The 20,601-nt window shown below is 42.7% G+C and overlaps 1 protein-coding gene across 2 annotated transcripts; it reads left to right on the forward strand.

Moving 5' to 3' along the window:
- The first annotated feature begins 263 nt into the window (after window positions 1–263).
- Window positions 264–18,595, forward strand: ttll12 (tubulin tyrosine ligase-like family, member 12). 2 transcript variants are annotated; one of them, XM_029461522.1, is made up of 14 exons: window positions 264–476; window positions 864–1,048; window positions 1,916–2,114; window positions 3,420–3,579; window positions 5,386–5,519; window positions 7,712–7,788; window positions 9,004–9,120; window positions 12,161–12,355; window positions 12,478–12,589; window positions 16,390–16,541; window positions 16,907–16,988; window positions 17,494–17,562; window positions 17,877–18,015; window positions 18,178–18,595. In XM_029461522.1, the coding sequence occupies exons 1-14, from the start codon at window positions 336–338 to the stop codon at window positions 18,327–18,329; spliced, it is 1,914 nt and encodes a 637-aa protein (XP_029317382.1). In that variant the 5' UTR covers window positions 264–335; the 3' UTR covers window positions 18,330–18,595. The 2 variants fall into 2 exon arrangements, with proteins under 2 accessions (XP_029317382.1, XP_029317383.1); XM_029461523.1 differs by having other exon boundaries at window positions 400–533.
- The last annotated feature ends 2,006 nt before the right edge of the window (window positions 18,596–20,601 follow it).

A 20,601-nucleotide genomic window follows, 5' to 3' on the forward strand; every position in this document is an offset into this window, starting at 1 on the left:
CATTCAAAGTTGTACTTACCAAAAGTATTATCAGTAATATGTAAAAAAGGTGGAATTCAATGTATTTACTTTATGTATGATGTGATAAGACCTACCAGTTGAATTATTTAAACTGGTTTCTGATAGGAATCAACTTGTTTCAAGAACATTTCAGAAACAAGAATAAGAATAAGAAATGCTGCTTTTAAATTTCATTAAAAAAGTATTTTGGCAAATAGCGTTTTAAAGTACAAGTGCCCTTTAAAGTTCCCACAATGCACTTCTGGCTCAGCTGTCAAACTCTTTCCGGGTTTGCGCACTCCACCTCCACGTGAGTGATATTTTATTCGAGCCAAATGTCAACACACTATACAATTATGAATGGAGACGAGGACGAGGACTACAGAGCGTTTGTGGCCCTACATGCCGGAGCCCTGCAGTCCTCAGGAATACCCCTCATCTACTGGAGGAGCCTCCATCACAAAATCACCAACGAGGTGTGTCTTCAGCTAACATCCAGCCACGAAGCACCGTGTCACGCGTTAAAATAAGATGTAGGTTCATGCTTAGGTTTCATTAAGTGTAGTCCAGTCGTGGAATAAACATACAAATAAATATTGTCATACACTAATTTTCACGTCCATATTTTCAACTGCACATGGGCGAACAACGCCAGTTTGGATAAAGATAAGGCTACTAGCAAGTAATGACAAATAACACACACTTTTATGTGAGATAAGTGTAACCTTAGATTATGTTACGACTCGATACCATTTGATGTATGTACGACGAGAAGCAAGCAAACTTTAATTTGACAAATTCTGGTGTTGTCTGGTGGTGACATGAGAAAATAGGCTCATATATTATCTTTTTGTGTGTCATAGATTTATGATGCTGGGGAAGTTTTCGGAATCATGCAGTTCCAACAAGAAGAAGAAGAAGAAGACTATGATAAGGAGGAGGACAATGGAGAGAATGAGAAGAAGAAAGGAGACAATCCTGGAGCAGTGATTAGCTGTAAAGTGGTTGTGACCCAGGAGGGTGGGCTGCAAGCCTATGAAGCGACCAGGTGAGGGCACAAAATCCCACTTGACAGAAGAATTTAGCAGTATTTTGATGTTGAGCAATAAACCAAGCTCACAACCCTGCCTAGTTAGTAAGTCAGCTAGATAGGTAGTGTGTGCAGCTTTGTGACACCAGTAAAAAACGATAATGTATGCAACTACTTCATTGCCTGAATGAATCACCATACTGGTCCTCGTCCAATCAGGTGATTCACTGGCACTGCCTTGTTTCGATTCTGACAGGTTGAGACAGTTTTGAATTTGAGCGCCTCAACCCTTTATAACCGCAAATGTGTGGGTTGTTGTCGTAGTATGCGTTGTTGCTGTTGAGTTGTTGGTATTGCGTTTGTAATGGATCATTATGGAGCCAGCCAACTAGTGAAACAATTGTTATGCACGCCAGCATCATCTTCCTTGTGAGCAAGTACAGAAACCAGATCTAAATCTGTTAAAAGAGCCAGTTCAACTCGTGGGCAGTGCCGAGGTTTCCTTGAGCAATGCACCTGACCCCCCACACTGCTCCACGGGTGACATGAATTTATAAAAAAAAGGCATGAAATACAAATGTTATTGGGGGGAAATGATAAGTCCTATAATTATAATGAAAATAAGAAGGATGAAATAAAATGTTACAATGAGTTGAATCATTTATTAAATGATTTCATAAATTCTTGTTTCATGTGATAAATAAAAAAGTTTTTGTTATTTATTGGATAATGAAGACTCATTCAGCTCTTCAGAGTCTTACCGTAAAGCTTAATTAAGAAAAACAAAAACAAATTGATGGATATATATTGATTTAAATGTTTTTTTAAAGTTTTTAAAATGAGCTTTTGACCTGAACATCTGTCCATTTTCCTCCTGTGCTTCAGTGTTTTCCTAGTGGATCATGCCTGGACGTATCGTGTCGACCACACCCGTCAGCAGTTGGAGCAGATCCCCGGCCTGCTGCCCAGAATGGCCTCCCTCATGGGGGTGGACTTCCACGGCGAGGCCCCTGACCCGGACACGGTGGAGCTAGTGATGGAGCGCATGTGGAAGTACAACCAGACTTATAACCTCTCCCAGGGGGTACGTCTTATTCATACATTTATTTATTCACCTTTTATTCAAGCCTTAAAGCCCTCTTACTTATCATACTTCTATTGAAGTGGTCGTCATGGCGTGTCCCTGTTTACTAAAGCCCTTTTCTCACATGGAACCTGTGATGAAATCTGAGAACTGGTTATCTTGTGGTTAAAGAAGTTTTTAGGAGAGATTTATGGCATACGCAGAGGAATTTATTGAAACTTGATCGAGGAGAAAATAGGGATAAGCGGTACAAGTGAAATCTCTCTGTAGTGCCACCTCTAGTTCTGAACGTTACATCCTGGCGCAAATATGGTTATTCTTTATAGAGATCCATCCATCCATCGTCTACCGCTTATCCGGGATCAAATCGCGGGGGCAGCAGCTCCAGTAAGGAACCCCAATCTTCCCTTCTCCGGGCCACATCCGCCAGCTCCGACTGGGGGATCCTGAGGCGTTCCCAGGCCAGTGAGGAGATATAATCTCTCCACTGAGTCCTGGGTCTTCCCCGGGGTCTCCTCCCAGCTGGACGTGCCTGGAACACCTCCCTAGGGAGGCGCCCAGGTGGCATCCTTACTAGATGCCCGAACCACCTCAACTGTCTCCTTTCAACGTAAAGGAGCAGCGGCTCTACTCCGAGTCTCTCACGGATGGCTGAGCTTCTCACCCTATCTCTAAGGAAAGCTCAGCTACCTAATATTAACGTGTGTTTATAGCCATGCTAGCAGCTAAAAAAAACAAAGGATGGGAAGTCTGTCGGTCCACCCCTTTGGTCCGTAGTGAATCTCCACAGCTACAGTGGAATATGGAACAGACATTCATTGTTCCCAGAGGATCAATTGTTTTGTATTTAATGCTAATTATCAAACACCAGTATGCTAAACGCTAAACTAAAATGGTGAACATGGTAAACGTCCACATTAACATGCTAGCATTATGATTATCAGCTGGTTATTATGCTGATGTTAGCATTTAGCTCAAAACACATACACATGTTGTTTCAGTAGTAATAAACTTAATTAGTTTTATTGTACAAGACATATTTGTGCCTCCTTTCAAATTCTTCTGTATTCCCACCCCTCAAACTCGACCATTGTATGTTAGGTAGACTGGAAGTCATCACAACAAACTGACAATGGTATTCTTGTGTCTATCATCCACCCCTCCCCCCCTCTACTCACTGTCCTTAAAATGCATGAACACAGATCTACGTGGTTCTTCCTCACACTGACTGCTTGCACTCTGTGTGATTGTTGAACCTTCTCTGCGCAGAGAATAAATACTAATAAATACTGTTTTCATGTGCAGACTCCAGAGGACAAAGTTCCGGTGTGGTACATCATGGATGAGTTTGGCTCCCAGGTGCAGCACTCGGACACGCCCAGCTGCCGCATGGCCCCCTTCTTGTACATACAGGGCGAGCTGACCTACTCTGTGCTTTGGCCTCTGCAGGATCTGCAGGAAGGAGGTACACGCGCACGCATTTTTACGTCATTTAAAAAAGCGGTGAACATCGGCCGTCTGCAGAGTGAGATGTCCCAATTCTCGTTACAAAATCCATACTCTTTATACAGAATAATTATCCCCCCCCCCTCCCCATCTTCGTGGGTCTTAGCTCCTTTTATCGCATTTATCCCCCGTTGTGATGGTAATTAAACCATTTTTTATCACCTTCTGGTAAGAAATGAACAAATACAGAAGTTGTCTTTGGAGTTATTTAATGAAGAGTCAGAAGTGTTCAACAGAATCAATCGGTTTCAGCTGAAAGGACAGATGATCTGCAACAACGTGTGTTACAAGTATCTGACCCCGAGTCATTTATACAGTAGAATTGCTCCGGCAGGTCATACACATTTCTGTCTACCAAATGGGAACAAAGGCACAGAGACTGGTAACATCCGTCTAATCTGCTTATTGCCTGACAATGGTCACACTGGCACCTTGCTGTCTGTCAAAAGCTCGCAGTCAGGGACATCTGACATGTGTGAGAAAACACAGGGTCAGTCCCTGTAAGGCCAATCAACAACTTTTCTAGAGACAAAATATAACCAGAAGACTATATGATACATTTCCACGACACCCGCTACTAATGTATTATCATATCTGCCTAACAGAAAGAACTTAATATCTTTGTTTGCACCATATCCAGCTATGTTTCTTTCCAAAATATATTCCAGAAGCAGTTCCTCTCTATGCCACTAGTTTCCCTCTTCTTTTCTGCTCTCATACGTTCAGTGTTCAGAGTGATTTATAGTGCTGACATTTGTCTGTGTTTTTTTATTATAGGTCTTCACACATTTACCAGGTGCATATGCAGAGTGTTGTAGACATCATGTGTGTTGAAATAGTAAGTAGAACACACAACAGTCATAGCATGGTACACAAGACCAAGCTTAGTTTGCAACGTGCACCCTGATGAGAAGCTGTTCACCTCTAACGCCTGGGAGCAGTCTTATCTCTTGTCTCGCTATGTTCATACTCCCTCCGGCCAAGGCTGCTTCTTATCAGCTTTAGTCCTTATTATTATTATTGTTATTATTATTATCTTCCCATGGCTTGGGAAAAAGACCACTTGTCTCAGAGGCTCTGTGGTTTGATAAAGGTTGATTTATGACCAGAGAAGTCTTTAATACTGAAATGAAGATTGTTGATAGATAAACTTGTCTTTGGCGTTTAGGTTCAATAATCATACAGAGTAGAGAGGGGTCTTATTCATTATGTTTACAATAAGGGGGCCCTTTGTATGATCCATACCATATGTGCATATGTTTTGACATGAGATCCATGCCCTAAGAAAGTTAAGGGGATCCCTCAATGGTCATGAGGAAGTGACCGTCACATCTAGAATAGATAACCTATTGTGCCATGAGTCTGGGGCAATGTCATGTGTTTGAATGTATGACAAGGTCGGTTGTTCATTTAGGACTCAGATATGATGAAATGTTCTTTCCCTTGTGTCACATTTATGGTAAACAATCAGGCTATCATGCTATTTTTGTGTTTTCTTTTTCTATGTGTATCATTTAGTCTTTTGGAGAACCAAACCTATGGGGGTCATATGTAACAGTTGTCACAAAAAATACAAATGTCCGCCTGTTCAAAACTACAGCTACGGACCAGCTGTAGGAAATGACTGAACCTTTTAGCTGTTCTTTAAAGATTTACGTCTTCAGTAGGAACCAATGTGCTACGAGCTGAGAAGCTCAGACAGTACAGAGGGCAGAGAGTATTGAAAGGCAACATTTCCACAGCAAAAATCTTTTTATTTCCACAGAGGAAGTAACCCGTGACTATACGTATGGGGAAACAGACCCCTTGGTGAGGCAATGCCGTCTGTTACCATGGAAGCCTGCTGATCTAGAAGGGGTCAGCAGTGTCACCACTGAGCCCCCGGACTCGCACTACGAGGTGAGGGTTATCACTTTGATTTATGAAAAACGACACGCATAACTTCCCCTTTTTTTTGACATGTTAATGGTTTCAAAAAATTAAAAGAATCGACACTCTTAACCCCAAACCGTTTCAAGGGAACTCAAACATGTCTTTTGTGCAGTACAACACCGTTTATAATGCGATAAATCATTTCAAAAAAGAGAAACCACAAGCTTAATTTCTTTGATCATTTAAAATATATATATATATATATATATATATATATATATTGTAATAAAATAGAATCTTTTATATAACATATTTTTCAAGTGCCCACGTGTTGCCAATATTGGAAAGAAATGGGAGCTCCACATGTATACATATTGAACTATTTACATTTTTACAAACCTCTACTTAAAACCTCCCTCACACCTCTCTCCTCTCTGCTCTCTCCTCTCTCCTCTCTCCTCTCTCCTCTCTGCTCTCTCCTCTCTGCTCTCTCCTCACACCTCTCTCCTCTCTGCTCTCTCCTCACACCTCTCTCCTCTCTGCTCTCTGCTCTCTCCTCTCTGCTCTCTCCTCTCTCCTCTCTGCTCTCTCCTCTCTCCTCTCTCCTCTCTGCTCTCTGCTCTCTGCTCTCTGCTCTCTCCTCTCTGCTCTCTGCTCTCTCTCTCTCTGCTCTCTGCTCTCTCCTCTCTCTCTCTGCTCTCTCCTCTCTCCTCTCTGCTCTCTCCTCTCTCCCTCTCTCTCTCTCCTCTCTGCTCTCTGCTCTCTGCTCTCTCCTCTCTCCTCTCTCCTCTCTCCTCTCTGCTCTCTCCTCTCTGCTCTCTGCTCTCTGCTCTCTCCTCTCTGCTCTCTCCTCTCTCCTCTCTGCTCTCTCCTCTCTCCTCTCTGCTCTCTGCTCTCTGCTCTCTTGCTCTCTCCTCTCTGCTCTCTCCTCTCTCCTCTCTGCTCTCTCCTCTCTCCTCTCTGCTCTCTGCTCTCTCCTTTCTCCTCTCTCCTCACACCTCTCTGCCTCTCTCCTCTCTGCTCTCTGCTCTCTCCTCTCTCCTCACACCTCTCTGCTCTCTGCTCTCTACCTCTTCTCCTCTCTCCTCACACCTCTCTGCTCTCGCCTCTCTCCTCACACCTCTCTGCTCTCTGCTCTCTCCTCTCTCTCTGCTCCTCTCTCCTCTCTCTGCTCTCTCCTCTCTCCTCTCTCCTCTCTGCTCTCTCCTCTCTCCTCTCTCCTCTCTCCTCTCTGCTCTCTCCTCTCTCCTCTTCTCTCTCTGCTCTCCTCTCTCCTCTCTGCTCCCTCCTCTCTCCTCTCTCCTCTCTGCTCTCTGCTCTCTCCTCTCTCCTCTCTCCTCTCTGCTCTCTGCTCTCTCCTCTCTGCTCTCTCTCTCTCCTCTCCTCTGCTCTCTCCTCTCTCCTCTCTCCTCTCTCCTCTCTGCTCTCTGCTCTCTCCTCTCTCCTCTCTGCTCTGTGTGAACAGAGCAACGGCTGCATTCCTCATGAAACATTTTATCAATGTGACGCCTGAATGCCTCCGTATGAAGGCAGCGTTTCCAGATAAAGTTTTGCATCAAATCAATCTAATCTAATTTAATTTATATAGTCCAATATCACACATTTGCCTCATTTTATGAAAACCTCCAGGGAGAGCAACTGAGAAGGGATCCCTGTAAAATAAAACACAGGGATGAGGGAATATGCAAAAAGAAGGCATTTATTTAAAGGACAATCCAAAGCACATTGGGTGTGTGGAGTATGGAAAGAATTTGTCAACCAGCCCTATTTGATATGTATATACAGAGACTTTGTGTGGAGTGGGCCAAATTTGGAGGTCGGTAATGGTTTGCTTTAGACGAGGAGTGGCTGCATACCCCGTCAGTGTTGACCAAACCTCACACTTGAGGAAAGGTTACGTATTGTTTTTATTGTGAATGTGCCCTGCTCTTCTATTCTACTAGTTTTAAACTGTGTTGATCACACACAGATTGTATTAACATTTTAATAAGGTATTATAACCTTGATATTGATTTTAGCTATAATCCCCTTCCCTTTTTTTTTTGCCACATATGAAATTGTATTTTGTTACTTGCATACACATCATTCCTGTCCTCCAACTGTTCTTCAGAGAAAAGACCAAGACAAAAGAAACTCCTTCATCATCCAAACCCTTTTATTCTAAGTCTCACTACAAGATGATGTGAGGTCATCACGACCCTCTGTGTCTATTTCACCAGACCATTGCGTTGGAGAACAAGGAGCAGCTTCCTGTGGAAATCCATCCCTACACTGTGCCCGAGGACAAAGTTCTCAAGTAAGTCTCTCAGCTCAACATTACACATCTACTGAATCGTAAACATCTCCACCATAGGAATGCGTTGAAGAATGCTTTGAAATAGCCCAAGCACACTTGTGTGATAGGGTTACAGGTTATCAGGTCCTTGTCATTCAGTCACATGCTGACATCCTGCCGAGTAGTCTCCATGCATGAGGAGAGTGGGGGAGGTGAAGAGGTCAGAGGCATGGCTTAAGAATGAGCAGGGTAAACAGGCCTAGCACTACAAAGATGCTATGTGAAGAAATTCACACGTATTAATCACTTTGTGTTGTCGAATCCACAAAAAGGATTGCGCGGCTTTTCCGACAGCTATGTAATTCTCAAAGGGGTACAATCCACCCCTAACTGTGCTGCAAAGCAAGTAGCATCCCCGTGCTCCTGTACTATCTGCATGTATTTAAATGAGGTCATCTGCATACATTTAGTGCGAAATTGGCCCCTTTCTTTGCAAATGAGCCTCATTGCAACAACAGTCCAATTCACAGAGATCAGCGCTAACGGCCACACACGATTACAATAAAAGGATGAGGGTCTTCATAGAGTTGGGGAGAAGTGAGGTGCATTTATAAGAGGTGACACACTCAGACCCACTGATCATGGCATATTAAATCACAAATCCACAAAGTTGCATTTTTTTAGGAGTCATCAACTACTCTCAAAATGTAGTCTGCTAGGCTATTCATCGTGGGAGATGCATCATATATTTTTCACCCAATGACGATGATCAATTCTCGTGAAAAAGGCCTCAAATACTGGCACCACTGTCGCTCAACTGGTAAAGCACCGGCCCCATGTTCCAGGGCTTTTCAAGACACCCAAGGACGCCTTACAAAATAAAAGAGATAACAACAGCAAAACATTAGAAGGGAGAGCAGACAAGCAAAACCAGAGATATGGTGGAGACATGTAAAGAAAACAAAAAGGGGGGGTCATTTTATTACTGCACCGTGGTAAAACCACAGATTTACACCACAGAATAACATTGACGATTGGTTTCGACCCTTATTACTGTCTAATGAATCTACAGAGAAAGCTGTACCTTGCAGGAAGGAGCACGAGGTCTCCTGTGTACGTGTCTGGCCGGTTGCATACGGAGAAGAACTGCTTTATCTGCTCATTCATCTGTTTTATTGTTTTCATCATTTCAGTGTTCTCTACATCTTTTCATCGTACTGTGCGTTTTGCTTTCAGGGTTTACTCCGAATTGTCCCAAGTAACAAACAACCTGACGCATCCACGGTTCCAGCTGACTGAGGAAGAGGAGGAGGCTGATATCATTTGGAGCTATAATCACATCAAAGACTACAGGTCGGCAACAAAGCCACACACACACACACAGACATACACACAACATACATCCTGCGGATACATCAGTCAGACAAAATGCAAGATATATATATAAAAATATTTTTTTTATTATTATACGTATTTAGCTTAGTTATTTGCGTTATTGGTCAAAATTAAGATAGATAGATACTTTATTCATCCCGAGGGAAATGTAGGCATCCAGTAGCTTAAAAGACATTATACATTATACCATTTTTGACATTACACCCCCCCCCTTCCCTCCATTAAAAAGTAAGTACAAATAAAATTTAAAATAAGCGATAAAGGCTGTACATTATAAATACAAATGTAAAAATACAGACTGTTATAAATAATTACAAAAGTTGGAATCCCCCGGCCATCACTGAGTTGTACAGTCTTATGGCCAGGGGGACAAAAGAGTTCTTGAGCCTGTCTGTGGAGCAGGACATGGACAGCAGTCTGCCGCTGAACACACTCCTCTGCCGGGTGAGTGTGCTGTGCAGAGGGTGGTGGGCGTTGTCCAGGATGGATGACAGTTTATCAGGGGTCCTTCTCTCTGCTACTGCCACCAGGGAGTCCAGCTCTGTGCCCACTACAGAGCCAGCCCTCCTCACCAGTCTGTCCAGCTGCCCAGCATCCCTCTTCTAGCTGCTTCCTCCCCAACACACCACAGCATAGAAGAGAGCGCTGGCCACCACAGACTGGTAGAACATCAACAGTAGTTTTTTGCAGATTTTGAAGGACCCCAGCCTTCTCAGGAAGTACAGACGACTCTGCCCTTTCTTATGAAGAGTGTCCATGTTTGCAGTCCAGTCCAGCTTGTCGTCCAGCTGCAGGCCCAGATATTTGTAGGACCTGACCACCTCCACATCGACCCTCTCGATGGACACAGGTTGCAGGTGTGGCCTGATCCTTCGGAAATCCACCACCATCTCCTTGGTCTTGGAGGTGTTCAGCTGCAGATGGTTCAACTTGGACCACCTCACAAAGTCCTCCACCAGGCTCCTGTACTCCCCCTCTTGTCCATTCCTGACTCAGCTGACGATCACAGAGTCATCTGAGTATTTCTGCATGTGGCAGAGCTCAGAGTTGTGCTGGAAGTCAGAGGTGTAGATGGTGAACACGACAGGGGAGAGTACCGTCCCCTGTGGCGCTCCAGTGCTGCTGACCTTTCAGCCTGACGCACTGTGGTCTCTCTGTGAAGTAGTCCGTGATCCATCTCACCAGATGTGAGTCCACCCTCATCTCTGTCAGCTTGTCTCTCAGGAGTAGGGGCTGGATGGTGTTAAAGGCGCTGGAGAAATCAAAGAACATCATTCTCACCGCGCCACTCCCCTTGTCCAGATGAGAGTAAGCCCTGTGTAACAGATAGAGGATGGAGTCATCCACGCCCATCCTTCGCCTGGTATGCGAACTGCAGAGGATCTTGTGCATGGCGGACCTGGGGTCTGAGGTGATGGAGCAACAGCCACTCCATGGTCTTCATCATGTGTGAAGTTCCCTAGGGTGTTTCTTTTTGGGGACAGGGATGAGACATGAAGTCTTCCAGAGAACTGGGACCCTCCCCAGCTGCAAGCTCAGGTTGAACATACACTGAAGGGGCTCCCCGAGTTCAGCAGAACAAGCCTTTAGCATCCTTGGACACACTCCGTCCGGGCCAGCTGCTTTACTGGGACGCAGTCTCTTCAGCTCTCTGCTCACCTGATCTCCTGATCTTTGGTGATGGTGGGGAGGGGTGTTACATTAGCCATGGAGATGATGGGGGGAGGGGGGTTGCATAGTTCCTGGAGGCAGCCTGGGTGTCTGTGTTGGGGGAGGTGAGGGCAGGGGTGGGGGTGTGTAGGGAGGTGCTTGGTGGGCAGCTCCTGGCTGCAACAGCTGGGCTATCAAACCTGTTATAGAACAGGTTGAGCTGGTTTGCTCTCACAGCATCCCCCTCTGTTGTGTTGCTGCCCTTCTTCTTGCAGCCTGTGATGGTGTTCATGCCGTCCCAGACCTCCCTCATGTTGTTGTCCCGCAGCTTCTGCTCTACTTTCCTTGTATATTCCTCCTTTGCCTCTCTCAGTTGAACCTTGAGCTCCCCCTGCACGCGCTTCAGCTCTTCCCGGTCTCCCTCCTTGAATGCCCTCATCTTCCTGTTAAGGATGTCCTTGACATTGCTGGTAATCCAGGGCTTATTGTTAGGGAAGCAGCGTACAGTTTTTATGGGAACCACAACACCCATACAGAAGTTCAGGTAGTCAGTGATGCAGTGCGACACCCCCTCAATGTCCTCGCCATGTGGCTCTTGCAGGACGCTCCAGTCAGTAGACTAACAGTAGATTTATTATATATAATCCAGCAGAACCAGGTTGTGAATATTTGTATGTAATGTTCACACACTTTACAGCTAGACTTAAAATGTTCATGTAGGGTTGTCCTTCAATTCATCATTATATGAAATATAGTCCCTTTAACTACTCTAAAGTGTGTGTGTGTGTGTGTGTGTGTGTGTGTGTGTGTGTGTGTGTGTGTGTGTGTGTGTGTGTGTGTGTTTTGTTAGTGGATTACATTTGTACATCTATACAACCAATGTGTTTATGAATAAACTGTTAGAGCACAAAATTATTAACCAGAAAATGGCTACATGAGAACACAGTTCTTCATAGATTTTACCACCAGATTGATGTATTTAACTTTTGGAAGACTATTTGTATTTTGTATTCCTACTCTTTGTGTTTATGTGCACAGTGCCAGACTTTGTTTCCCGTATTAAACCTTTTGCACTAGCAGTTCCCAGCAGGTGTTAAATGTATCAGAAAGGAGACGATTCGGCCTTCGACTCTCAGTCCTCTGCAGATATAGGCTGAGAAAGATACTCCTTTAGGAAAGATAGATGGGAGCTATGAATGAACAAAAGGGAAACTATATATTAATTAAAGGTGTTTGTCTCTGAGGGTGATGGAATGTTCTGTGACTCATGTATGTACAAAGATGTTTGCTGAATTTCTCAGAGACCCATTTGCAAATGATGGACTGACATGAAGTGTTGTGTTGACAGGAAGCTGAGCGAGGAACGACCTTGTGTAATGCTTAACCAGTTTCCCTGTGAGAGCCTCGTCACTGTGAAGGACTGCATGGCTGCCGTGTCCCGCAGAGTAAAAGGCGGCCCACAACCTGATTGGCTACCAGAGACCTTCAACCTCCACTTGGAGCTTCCGCAGTTCATCAAGCGTTACCAAATGAGAGACGAGAGGTTGGAATGTTATATATATATTTTAAATACTTTAATACAACCAAAATCATGTTGCTGATGTTGATGGTCTTTCAGCACTAAGCAACATAAAAGATGTATTGGTGTGTGTGTGTGTGTTTCAGGGGAGAGGATAATCACTGGATCTGTAAACCCTGGAATTTAGCCCGTGGACTGGACACGCACATCACCAACAACCTGGACTACATAATCAGACAAAGAGAGAGTACACCAAAGGTACACACGCATACAAACAGACCTGCACATGCCATGTACATATTAATCTGACTAAAATACGTCTTTGGTACACTACGCCAACATTTTTATATTCACGCTGAGTAAAGTTATAATGCTTTTGTTTTTGCTCCCATTTTACACTGAAATTGAAATCTGTGTTACTGCGGGGAGGGACGGGGCTCCCAGGCGCTACTGTCAACTGCGGCAGACTGTCGGCAACCCACCCGGCCCGTCTTGAAACACGGAGCTCGTCTCGTTACCCATGCCTTGTGCTTGTGACTTTTTTTGCCGTGTCATCACCATTCACATCTGTAACCCTACAACCAATGTGTTAATGATTCCAATTTATTTACTAAAGCACAAAATTGTGGATTTCATATTTCTTTTTATATAGAAGAAAAAATAAACATTTAGACAGTTTTTTTTCCAACGGTGTGCAACAACTTCAGCAGGACCAAGGAATTGCTGATTCTGGCTAAGGGTTATAAAGTTGGCAGTATACCTGTTACTACTGTCGTGGATATTTATCGCTCACAACATTGTGGTATGAAACAGAGAGGAATCAATAAAGCACAGATATAGTTTAACAATTATTATTTTGTTGCACAACAATCAATAATTATGAGAACACTACCTGCTTCCAAGCACAGCCAAGTAGAGCTCCAACTGACGAAGAGAAACTCTTTCTTAAATAGGAGTTGTTCATGAACACACACACTTTCTGCAAGTCATCCTTTCAATCATCATTATTGACTTGTCCAGACTCTATGGCGCCACGGCAATCTATGCCATGTGGAGGTCATCTTCTCATGACCTTTGAGAGGCCCCCTTAATAATAATAATAATAATAATAATAATAATACATTTTATTTTATAGGTGCCTTTGATGGCACTCAAGGACACCGTACAGAACATAAGGTTAAAAACAAGGAACAATAAATAAATAAAAACAACAATCAGTTAACAAATGAGTAATTACTAAGAATATGCTAATTTAAAAAGATGAGTTTTTAAACCAGACTTGAATGCGGGGAGGGAGTGGATGTTGCGGATGTTTAGTGGGAGAGAGTTCCAGAGACGGGGGGCAGAGTGGCTGAAGGCTCTGGGCCCTATGGTGATCAGGCGGGCAGAGGGAATAGTGAGTTCGGAGAGAGTTATCAATGGTAAGGGAGAATTTATCAGTTTTGGCCAGAGTGTACTTGGAGCCAACTAGAAGAACCTCGGTTTTATCACTGTTAAGTTTGAGAAAGTTGGATGAGAACCAGGATTTGATTTCCAGTAGGCAGTCAGAAAGGGAAGTGGGGGGGGGGGAGAGCGGATGTGGGCTTGGTGGAACGATAGAGCTGGGTGTCATCCGCGTAACAGTGGAATTGGATACCGTATTTCCTGAAGATATGGCCGAGAGGTAGGAGGTAGATGATAAATAAGAGGGGGCCCAAGACAGAGCCCTGAGGAACACCAGTGAGGACAGGAAGGGACTGTGATTTGAAGTGTTTGAGTTGAACAAAGTGGGTACGGCCGGAGAGGTAAGATCTGAACCAGGTGAGGGGTGTGTCAGTGATACCAAAGGAAGCTAATCTGTAAAGAAGGATGTGATGTGAGATGGTGTCGAAGGCTGCAGTCAAGTCAAGGAGGATGAGTATGGATAGGAGCCCAGAGGCAGCAGCCACCAGGAGATCGTTTGCGATTTTGACCATGGCCGTCCATGGAGTGGTGACCTGGGCTGCAACGGTTTTTTAAAGTATCTTGGAGAGAAATGGTAGGTTGGAGATTGGGTGGAAATTATTCAAATTATTGGGGTCCGCACCAGGTTTTTTGAGAATAGGGGTTATTGCATCTGTTTTGAGGGATGAGGGGACGAGACCAGAGGTAAGGGAGGAATGAATTATGTTGGTAATTAGAGGGAAGAGGGAAGGTAGACATGCTTTAACTAGGTGGGTAGGAAGGGGGTCAAGCTGACAGGTGGATGATTTGGATTTACGGATGAGATTAAATATGTCAGTGACAGTGGGAAGTTCGAAGCTCGATAGTGGAGAAGAGAGGGAAGCATATAGAGTTGAGTGAAGTGATGTATAGTTAGAGGAGGCCAGTTGCTGGTGAATATTTATGATTTTGGCATTAAAAAAGGTCATGAAGGTGTTACCTTGAGCAGTTGAGTACAGGTGGGGTGCAAGAGAGTCCGGTGGTTTCAGAATGCTGTTGACTGTAGAGAATAGTGTTCTAGTGTTACCTTCACCTGACCTAATTAAGTTGGCATAGTATAATGATTTAGCAGAGGAAAGAGCATCCTTATATTGAAGTATGTGGGTGTTATACATGTCCTTATGAACTACAAGGCCAGTTTTAGCAGACAGGCGTTCAAGACGACGACTTTTAGCTTTGAGCTGGCGCAGCTCAGGTGTAAACCAGGGGGCAGAGCGGGTGAAAGAGACAGACCGGGTTTTCAGAGGTGCATGTATGTTTAAAAGGTTATGGAGTCCATCGTTATAATGGGAGACTAGCTCATCGGTGGTGAATAGGCAGTCTTTCCTAGGTAGGTTATTTATTCCATTTGAAAGTGCTGATGTATTGATATTCTTGATATTACGGAATGAGATGGATCTTGACACATTAGCTTTGGGTATTGCTAAGTTGACATTGAAGGTCACAAACTTAGGCAAGTCAAGGAGTTACACCAGAGCATCAGATCAAGTATATGATCTTTGGAGTGTGTGGGAAAGTCAATATATGGTATTGTGGATAAAAATCTGTCCTTATTTACTGTTTAACACTCAAATTTAACTCTGTCTCTGCAAAATACTTAGTCGAAAAATGAAGGTCTCAGTCAGAAGAATGAAAAGATCACCGGAGAAGTTAGAAGTCTGATACAATAGAGTTTAATCTTAAGTACAAGTACAAAAATCAACTCAAAGCACTGACCGCTGGCTTGAAACTGCCTTCTTATACCCAACTTCACATACAAAACCAAGGCTGTGTTCTAAAAGGTTGTGGAGTGGTCCTGAGTTTCGTAAATCACCCTGACATATTATGGCCTGTGCCCTTTGACTCATCACCTGGCCTGGTTATTCTGTTTTCTACATCTGTCTTTTTGGTCTCTCCCCCCCCCCCCCCCCCCCCCCCCCCTAGTTGACTCTATCTCTGCCATTGTAAAAGGCGCCTGGCCTGCTTATCTCACCCTCATCATGTACTTAGGGCCTCATAGCTCTACCATTTTATGAGGTTGAACTGTGAGATTCACACTTCACTTTTCCCCCCACTAATGCTGTTTTGCAGGCCATTCTCCAAATGTTTACAGGGGCTGCTCTCTCACACTTACATTGATCATGATTGAATAGTAGTATATATATATATATATATATATATATATATAGTATATATATATAGTATATATATATATATATATATATATATATATATATATATATATATATATATATATATATATATATATATATATAAGTGCAATGCCTGTAGCTTAGAGTTATGCTGTCGCAACAGAGGTGTGCCAAAGGTTGTCACAAATCAGATGATGTAAAAATAGTTTCAGCAGAAAGTTTAGGAAAATACTTCCGCTTTTTATTTATTTAATTTATTTTTACTCCATGCAATGCCAATGATGTTATAGTGGGACTAGAAATGTATTCTTTGCAGTAATGGCAACTGTTACATTGTGAACGTGAATGTAGTCAATCATGTGAAGTAAAATTAATGTTAATTTCAGTACTAGCACACAGATGTTTTCTTATTTTTGTTACCTCTAACTTTCTGTGTGTGTGTGTGCTTGTGTCATCGTCTTCCAGGTGGTGTGCAAGTACCTTGAAGATCCAGTGCTGTTCAACAGAGAGGAAGTGGGAATGGTGAAGTTTGACATTCGCTACATGTTGATGTTGCGCTCTGTGCAGCCTCTGCGTCTCTATGCCTACGACGTCTTCTGGTTGCGCTTTGCTAATAGGTACAACATGCATGCATGCATTAATGAATCTGGGGGACCTGTGGCTCAGGAGGTGGAGCGGTCGTCCACCAATCTATTAGTTAGATGCAACGTATTTCACAAACTGAAATTTTGACTTGATGGTAGTGCTGGAATATAAGTGAGGGGAGTCATAAGGATAAATCCTCTGGTAGCCATCGCCAGATGTATCACATTTCATGGCAATCCATCTAAGATGTAGCGCACTACTTCAATTTTAATTCACGTGGTGGACTGACCTGACTGCAGTCTTATTGTTGTCTTGTTGGCAGTGATAATAAAGCATTTGTCTTAACATACAGAGTGAACTTTCTCGTGCCTGGATCTGATGTTTTTCTTCCATCTAGACCTTTCTCCTTGGACCGTTTTGATGACTATCAAAAGCACTTCACCGTTATGAACTACGCAGATGAAGTGGAGCTTAAGCAGGTATTATTTATTTTCTTATTGTTTTTTCTGTTGGCACATCCTAGCACTATCCAAGTGTGGTCACAAGAACATGGTCTTAACCCTGTGGTCTTTATTTATTGGTTGACCAAATTGATCTTGACGTCTCAGAAAGAATGACATCTTCATAGGCAGTTTTACTGCAGCTGTTCTTCTCAGGACTGTCACTTGTATCTAGGACAAGGTTATTTCAAACTTTTGCTTAATATATTTAAATGATCCAGTCACTCTGGCCTTTTTGTTACATGTAATCCTCCTTCTCCCTGTGTTTCATGTTTCTCTTGACGGCTAACTATCAAGTCAAGGCAAACAAATAATCAAAATAATATATTTAAGGGTTAGGGTCAGTAATAAATGCTTTTAACACAAATATAAGTACCGCATGAATACCTAATGTAAGCTAATAAAGCTTGATCCGTTTTGTGGAGGTGCGTTTGTGTAATGTTATAAATCTGGTAATAAGTTAGATCTCGCTCTCTGTTTCTAGGTGAACTACGATGAGTTCATCCCAATGTTTGAGAAGCAGTATCCACTGCATCTATGGAAGGAGGTGGAAGTAAGTGTACACTGTTAGCCCTTTTTCAAAAGTGGGAACTCGCATTCTTATCGCTGAGAGAACCTGATGCGGTGTATAGAGTTTAGTGAGATGATGGTAATGAAATATACAAACACCTTCTCTTTTCTCAAGTACTAAGAACTATTTTTTGCTGCGAGGAAAAGACAGCCCTGTATGCATACGGGAGAGACTGAAAAGCCGGTTCACATACTTCTACTGGACTGTTTGATTACTCTTGGATAATAAATCAACACATGTTACCCAACAATTTCCAAAAACGCTTCCCTTCCTTCCTTTTTCTCTACCTCCGACAGGCGGAGGCGTTTAAAGCGTTCAGGGAGTTTTTCGAGGCAGCCTCGTCTCGACCGGCTCCGTGTGGTATTTGTCCCTACCCGTCGTCCCGGGCCATCTATGCCGTAGACCTCATGCTGAAGTGGAGTACGGGGCAAAATGGTGAGAATGTGTTATTTTTCTTAATTCATCAGCTTGGTAAAGCTGCCATGAAGAACACCTTTTGTGTCTTTACCTGAAAAGGAGGATTATTGTCCCTGAGTGAATTTCTACATCTTGATATTGTGGACACTTTTTCTACCACTTTTTCTCCTCCTGCCTCAGGTGAGCGAGTCATGCAGCCTCAGATCCTTGAGTTTAACTTCAGCCCAGACTGTGCCCGAGCCTGCCTCTACCACCCGTCCTTCTACAACCACATGTTCCAGACTCTGTTCCTGGATCAGCCCGAGAACTGCCCTGTCACACAAATCGTATGATAAACTTAGTTTTTTTTATACAGGTCAGATTCACCGTACTTTTATTTTACAACCATCCTCTGTAACTGGTTTGTAATCTACTTTCCAATTAATATTAGGAGCTTGTGAAACATATTTGCTTCTGTAGCTCAGTTCCTCATTTGCCTTTTTTTTTACATCAATAAAAGAGTTACAAGGTTTTCCTCAAACTGGTTGGTGTTTAAAAAATACATTGTTTTAAACATTACTGTACAAATAAAGAGCAATAAAAACATTTTTTTGATGAACTGGACTTGTATCATTAATGAGTGTGGGACAAATAATACAAATAGTATAATATATTATATAAATTCCTTCTTTTTCCGGGTCACATGTCGGACAAACACCTTTAAAGAGGTGTCATTTTAAGTTGCAGCAGATATACGCTGTACTGTTTACATCCAGGGTTTTGTGGGAGAAAATCCCTGAATCTGGGCCGGATGTCCTCAGGATCTTCAGCACACTATAACAACACTTCTGTATTGCTTTAAAACAATGTCATCATAATGCATATAGATAAAATTATAAAACAAGGCTATGAGGCAAAATGAGCCAGTGGTTCAACGTATTCCCAACCGTAATACACTGCAGTTAAGTTAAGTACCTGAACCATTTGGGTTATCATATGTTACGTATTCTAGAAGAGCTACTGTCGTGCCTAAAAACCTAGAAGAGAAGAACCAACTGGGGCTCAACAGTGGTGGAAGAAGTATTTGCATATTTTACTTTGTTAAAAGTAGCATTACTACAATGTCAAATTGCTCTGTTACAAGTAAAAGTACTTGAATCCAAACGTAATCAAGTCAAAAAAGTACGTTTCATGTATTATTCAGTCTTGTACTCTGCAGTATAAAGTGGCATACAATGGAAATACTCACAAGTACCTCAAAATTGTACTTAAGTCCAGTACTTGAGTAAAAGTAGGCTACTTAGTTACAGAAATAATTAGAACATTCGAAACAAGGAAGTGAAACCGGATACAGCGGAAGCAAAGACAGGACGTAATGTAGGAACTTGCAGAGCAAAAGCTGCGGTTGGAAAAATGTATATTATGCTCAGGTTAGCTTAAAAAGTCTGACGGCTCAATTCACCCCTAACCTGTGGAAAGTTGTGTAATGAAAAAATACTGCATTGCTTTACTGCATTCGTAAAATAGTACTGTGTGAAGATATTACTTCAAGGTGACCTCGGTGTTCATTGTGTGAAGCTGCTAGCTGTTAAGGAGGTAGTGGTGCTGCACCTAGCAGATAAAGGCATGACTGATACTTGCAGCAGTACTTCCCTTTTCTTGTCGCTGACACAGCAAAAGCCTTTGTTGTTTTCAATGAAATACTCAAAGACAAACTTATTATCTTTTGATCATCTTTGGTAACATCATTTCCACCACAGTTGAGCCACAGGAACACTTTCTTTTTTTAAGAAGTCATATTTTAAGGGCACTTTGTCATAGATATATTCTTATGACTTGAATTGATAGGAGACACTCTGAGATAAGGGTAGATGTTTTCATTCTGTGTCGTTTGTCCTTGCCTAGAGGCCAGCATGAGTAAACATTGGCCCTACTCTCTCCTGACTTTGATTCCCTGACATTTAGCTCAAAACAGGGCTGTGTCACACAGAGCTGCCAGCATGTACCTTCAAATAACCTAAAAGTAAATAGGGAACACAACACCAGGCCGTTTACTCGAACCCCACTAGAACGTTGTCATCCCTTTAGCTGTGATTTCGGTTAACCCCTAGCACAGGATATTTCATACTCTTCCTCTTATTTCTTTTCCTTTCCGATAACCCCTCTATAAATGTGTAGTGCTTTTCTGCATTGAACCAAAACAGACAACTTTCATGTTGATTTAATTGCAATACACAGCCACATAGTAGCAAACATTTGGAATTCAAATGCCCAAATGTCTCTCCCACCACCTGAGAGAATTCACCAGCTGACACAAATCCCAGCCCGCCCTCAGAGGATGAACTGCCAATGCACACACACAACAGAGAGAAAGACTTATCACGTTTCCCTCAGAGGGAGGTCAAATGTCAAATGTATCCAGTTCCACACTTCCAATTAGTATTGTATTTTATTATATTATATTATATTATATTCAGTTCAGCTGCAGCAGCTGTGCTTGAGGAGTTACCTTTGCATCCCTAACTGACCTGAAATAATGTAATTTCATATTTTTTTTGTGTTGTTTTGTATTATTAAAATCATTCCATATTAAATTTTAAATATTCTTGTAGCTTATACATCTTT

The sequence above is a fragment of the Cottoperca gobio genome, chromosome 23 (assembly GCF_900634415.1).
Source record: "Cottoperca gobio chromosome 23, fCotGob3.1, whole genome shotgun sequence".
Classification (NCBI taxonomy): domain Eukaryota; kingdom Metazoa; phylum Chordata; class Actinopteri; order Perciformes; family Bovichtidae; genus Cottoperca; species Cottoperca gobio.

Bases quoted from the DNA above. Each gene is read 5' to 3' on its own strand.
- ttll12 (XM_029461522.1), top strand. From the start codon at position 336: ATGTCAACACACTATACAATTATGAATGGAGACGAGGACGAGGACTAC. The intron at 477-863 runs GTGTGTCTTCAG...TGTGTGTCATAG, and splicing joins ATCACAAAATCACCAACGAG to ATTTATGATGCTGGGGAAGT. The intron at 16,542-16,906 runs GTACAACATGCA...TCTTCCATCTAG, and splicing joins TGGTTGCGCTTTGCTAATAG to ACCTTTCTCCTTGGACCGTT.